This window comes from Vicia villosa, linkage group LG1 (assembly GCF_029867415.1).
Source record: "Vicia villosa cultivar HV-30 ecotype Madison, WI linkage group LG1, Vvil1.0, whole genome shotgun sequence".
Taxonomy (NCBI): domain Eukaryota; kingdom Viridiplantae; phylum Streptophyta; class Magnoliopsida; order Fabales; family Fabaceae; genus Vicia; species Vicia villosa.
Genome location: NC_081180.1, coordinates 134,115,388 through 134,120,285, shown reverse-complemented (window position 1 = coordinate 134,120,285; position 4,898 = coordinate 134,115,388). Strand labels below are relative to the sequence as shown.

The 4,898-nt window shown below is 33.0% G+C and overlaps 1 protein-coding gene across 4 annotated transcripts; it reads left to right on the top strand.

Moving 5' to 3' along the window:
- The first annotated feature begins 954 nt into the window (after positions 1–954).
- LOC131644251 (internal alternative NAD(P)H-ubiquinone oxidoreductase A2, mitochondrial-like) lies at positions 955–2,877 on the top strand. 4 transcript variants are annotated; one of them, XM_058914698.1, is made up of 8 exons: positions 955–1,013; positions 1,116–1,211; positions 1,383–1,535; positions 1,683–1,718; positions 1,804–1,908; positions 2,054–2,159; positions 2,304–2,517; positions 2,609–2,877. In XM_058914698.1, exons 5-8 carry the CDS (start codon positions 1,904–1,906, stop codon positions 2,812–2,814), a joined length of 531 nt encoding a protein of 176 aa, XP_058770681.1. In that variant the 5' UTR covers positions 955–1,013; positions 1,116–1,211; positions 1,383–1,535; positions 1,683–1,718; positions 1,804–1,903; the 3' UTR covers positions 2,815–2,877. The 4 variants fall into 4 exon arrangements, with proteins under 4 accessions (XP_058770681.1, XP_058770684.1, XP_058770680.1 ...); XM_058914701.1 differs by lacking the exon at positions 1,683–1,718; XM_058914697.1 differs by having other exon boundaries at positions 1,383–1,718.
- Positions 2,878–4,898: the final 2,021 nt, after the last annotated feature.

Sequence of the window (4,898 nt, the reverse complement as noted above, 5' to 3'; positions counted from 1 at the left end):
ACTTCCTCCACCGAATCAGTTCCTTTCTTCAGATTTTCCAAACCGTAAAATTTCTCTCACACCTCACGTCTTTTCTCATTTCAACTTCTCTCATCCTAACCACAAATTTCTCTCACACCTCACGCCGCTATACACAAACAATGAAACAACCGAACCAGGGAGATCAAAGCAAGAAACAACCGAACCAGGGAGATCAAAGCAAGAAACAACCATAACATGATAATACCCTTATCCCTTCAAAAACCCTAAGCCCCAAATTTCACTATTACTCAAATTTACAGTTACAAGCAACAGCAAAATAAAAATAACGATTCAGGTACTTGATCTTCTATTTCCAATTCTTATTCTTCGTCTCGAACTCTACTCGTCTTCTTCGTAACTCTGTTGTTATTGATCTGTGTGCGCAGTCTGTGAGGGTACAAAATTGCGGTGTGGGTTGTGTTGTTGTGTTCGATTCCAACGAGATGTTTCGCTTTCTGAGTGTCTTTGGCTGTTATGAGTGCGTCTTTTACAGGTTTGGAGTGATGGATTTAAAGATGGGCGAGTTAAGGTTGAGAGGTGGAGAAGTGTTTGGTTGCTGCTATGTGAAGAGTTTGTTTGTTCGTGCGAGAATCTGAGTATTTGAGCCTGGTTAAAGAGTGATTGAGAAGGGATTTTGGCAGAGGTTTGAGTATGAGATTGTTGGAGTTTGCAATGAATTATGGTAGGATTTTCGTGGTGAATTTTTTCAGGGTTTTGAGAGAAGTAGGCAGAGGTTTGATGTTAGGGTTATCACCAGGTACTTGTCTTGTTTTATCTATATGTTAGGGTTATCACCAGTTTGCAATGAATATGTGTTTCCTATTTGTTTGTATATAAGGTTCATGTTTGTATTGAATGTTCATGGTGTTGGGTTTGTTCAATGTTGCATGATGATTTTTTTTATTTGGATAAATATTCTTTAATGCCTGGTTCTTTGTTTTGCAGCATTGTCAGGGATCCTTATCTAAAAGAACATTTAAAGCTACTCATTGGTACTACATATTTTTCGCAAAAGACATACTGCACCATACTACAAATGATGATTTTTTTTATTTGGATAAATATTCTTTAATGCCTGGTTCTTTGTTTTGCAGCATTGTCAGGGATCCTTATCTAGAAGAACATTTAAAGCTACTCATTGGTACTACATATTTTTCGCAAAAGACATACTGCACCATTTTTGGAGGCAGGTCAGCAAAAAGCCCCTGATGTGATTATTGCATTAGATTTCTAAGCATATAATAGATTTCCAATGAAAGGAGTGAAACAAATATACAATAGTTTTCATATATTAGCCTAGTTATTACAAAATTTCTTGTAGTGTTCCTGTGTTTGAAAGACTGCTGGTTCTTGCTGTACAGGGAGTTTTCTTCAATGCAAGAATGATAATCTTTTGGCTAACACTCATATGTTTTGTTCAAGTCCACCCACCAACTTATCATCTTAAGCTTGTGTTTACGGTGATCTTGGCCTCGCTGCAATTCTCCGCAGATCGAATGTTGTTCACTGCATGGGTATGTAAACCAGTAGAAGAGTTTAAATAAGTCGATCATAACTAACAAGCTCTATTTCGGTTGACATATATGCTTTTGGAATGTGTATATCGAATGATCTTCATATCTCTGATTGTTTACATAATTTGCATCTTGGTGATCACATAGAGATTCAGTGGAGGAGAAATAAAGAATATCCTTGTGGTCTGTCCCTTTTTCCATATTCATATATTCTTCTAAGCTTAATCTCTAATACCATTTTCTTTAATGATTTGTTTTGTTTCTGAAGTTGATGAATATGAAGTTGAATATCCTTGTTGCTATTTCGGTATGATAGTGGGAGCATCGACTTCGTCTGAGAATGAGTGATGTTCTTCTCTTAACGGCCGATGAGGTTTCACTTATAGCTCTCCTCATATTGCTTCTATTCTTAATAGGACTGTGATTCCTTATAATTTTTTGCTTTAGGCTTGTTCTCTACTATTTATGGTATGATTTTGTTTAAGTTCTCTGTTCTTTGTTGGTACACTTGAATTCAGGTCTGTTGCCGAGCCTATTGGCAGTATACAGGATGCACTTTCAAAGGATCCCAATTCACATTTCTTTCTAGCTTTCTGCACTACCATTGATACAAACAAACACGAAGTGAGTAAAATGACTTACCCCTCTTTTAGAATAACTATATTGTTACTATGGAATGTTTAATGTCAAATTTTGATAGACTAATGATTTGTGTATATACAAAGTTTTTTTTCTCGTGAAATGCATAATTAACCTTAATTTCAACAGGTATACTGCGAGGCAGATACTAACGGTGGATTGTCTAGAGAGCCTTACCAATTTAAAGTTGCATATGACAAGCTTTTAATTGCATCTGGAGCCGAGCCTTCAACTTTTGGTATCAAGGGAGTTAAGGAACATGCCTTTTTTCTTCGTGAAGTGAATCATGCTCAAGAAATAAGGAAGAGACTTCTTCTTAACCTGATGCTTTCTGAAAATCCAGGTCGGTGCTTCATATCCATACTAGTTTATAATAATCATGCAGTTTTCAATTGTTTTCTGAAGGCTAAGCTAAAATGTTTTCATTTTAACAGGCATATCTGAAGAAGAAAAGAAACGTCTTCTGTACTGTGTGGTTATTGGAGGTGGTCCTACAGGGGTGGAATTTAGTGGTGAATTGAGTGATTTCATCACGAAAGTCTTTGTCACTCAAGTTTTAAACTACGTCTTCTGCATGTCTAAAGTCTTTGTCACTCAACTTTTTATATTTAGTTTTGGTTCAGATTTATTAGATATATAATGTACTTAGTCAATCATATACTGATGCTATTGTCATTGATGTGTAGACAATAAAATAATTTGTATTCATAAAATTATAGTAATCAAATTTTAAATTCTTTAAAATTGGCGCAAGTGATTGGTGTGTTGGATTAATACAAGTCACTAAATTTATTTACATTAAATTTATATTAAACCGTGGCAAGATAAATGGTTTAGAATCCATAACATATAACCACAGTTTTAAATCTGTGGTCATAACCAAACCGTGGCTATATCTTGAACCAAAACTGTATGTTAAACGTTAAATTGAAACCGTGGCTTTACAATATGGCCACAGTTCTGTAATCATGGCAAGTTCAAACCGCGGCCTTAATCAAGCTACCTAAACCGTGGCCTAAAAAAGCCACGGTTGTAAAAAAGGCGTGGTCTATATCAAAAAACCGTGGACTTTACTTTAGGCCACGACCGTATACTCCACAGTTGGATTTCCGTGGCCAAACCGTAGCCTAAGCGTTACGCCACGGTTATTTTGCATAAAGCCTCGGTTTTCTGGGCGTGGCAGGAGGCCTTTTTTCCTGTATATATATATATATATATATATATATATATATATATATATATATATATATATATATATATATATATATATATATAACGTTTTATTAGCTTTATTATTTTTTAAATCTTTCACTTCATTAAACCTATGAAAAAATAAAATAAACAGAAAAATTAGAAAAATCAAAACCTATGTAACACTTTTCTTCTACAAGTGTCATGCAAATGATGTCAACAACTAATGGTACCACATAAATAAATGGTGACAACGATAACGACCCTTTCTCTAAAAACGAAGTTCAATTTGAATTGAGTTTTTATTTTCTCCGACATAAAATACAAAATGTAGAAAAAGTTAAATTAAAAGCTTTTAAGATAATCTTTTTGACTTATTCATGAGATGAAATCTAGGAAAGAAGTGAGTACAAGTTGAAAAGAAGTTGAGATTATATTTTCCAATAATGTTTTAAGTATTGACATTTTTCTTGTGCGGTGATATTTTATATGAATAGAAAGAAGTTGATATATATATATATATATATATATATATATATATATATATATATATATATATATATATATATATATATATATATATATATATATATATATATATATGAACGATATATTTACTTCAAGAGTAAGTTAGTATAATTTACTTCATATCTTGGTCATTAATTCTTTTCAATCTAATGGTTAAAAATAATAAAGAGTAATTTTCTCTCTCCATATTTAATTACTTATTATTTTTAAGCATTAAATTGAAAAGAATAAATGGTCAAGATGCGGAGTAAGTTATAATAACTTACTCTTTGAGTAAATATATCCCTCCTCATATATATATATATATATATATATATATATATATATATATATATATATATATATATATATATTGGACCGGTCAAATGCCAAGATAGTTAAGATTTAATTCATCTTAAATCCATTCTACTTTACCCAAAGTATAAAACTGAGTTCATAGGAAATCAAGGTATATTATCTGATCTCCATTTTTCATTAGATTGATTTTGAATTTTAAATTGACTTAAGTGTTGGAGTGTTAATCTTGTAGGTCCACTAGGTGCTGCCTCACTAGAGATCATAACCACTGATTCAAGATCCTCAGTTCACCAACTGCATCTAATTCAGGTTCTAGTACAGAACAATGACGTCGTCTATGAGAATCAACTTTTGATTTCTATGAAATTATATTACGATTTCAATCTCGATCTGAAATCAGATCTCTACTAGAAGAAAAAGGAGTAGAGACTGTAAATCTGGTAGTCATGTCCAAGATACTCAATCCATCCTCTAGATCAATCGTTCACTAATTATCATCGATCGATGAATTTCGTGGTACCTCATTATCTAGTACCTTTTCTTTGTCAAATTGTCTTCTACTCATGATGAATAATGGCATTTAACAAAGCGGGGATCAATTGGTGGTTAGATTTTCTAGTCGCGAAAAGTTCAATGGTATTCCAAACTCCGATCTACCTCTGATTCTTGCAATCACCATCAATGGTCGAAACATGACAAGATTCCTCG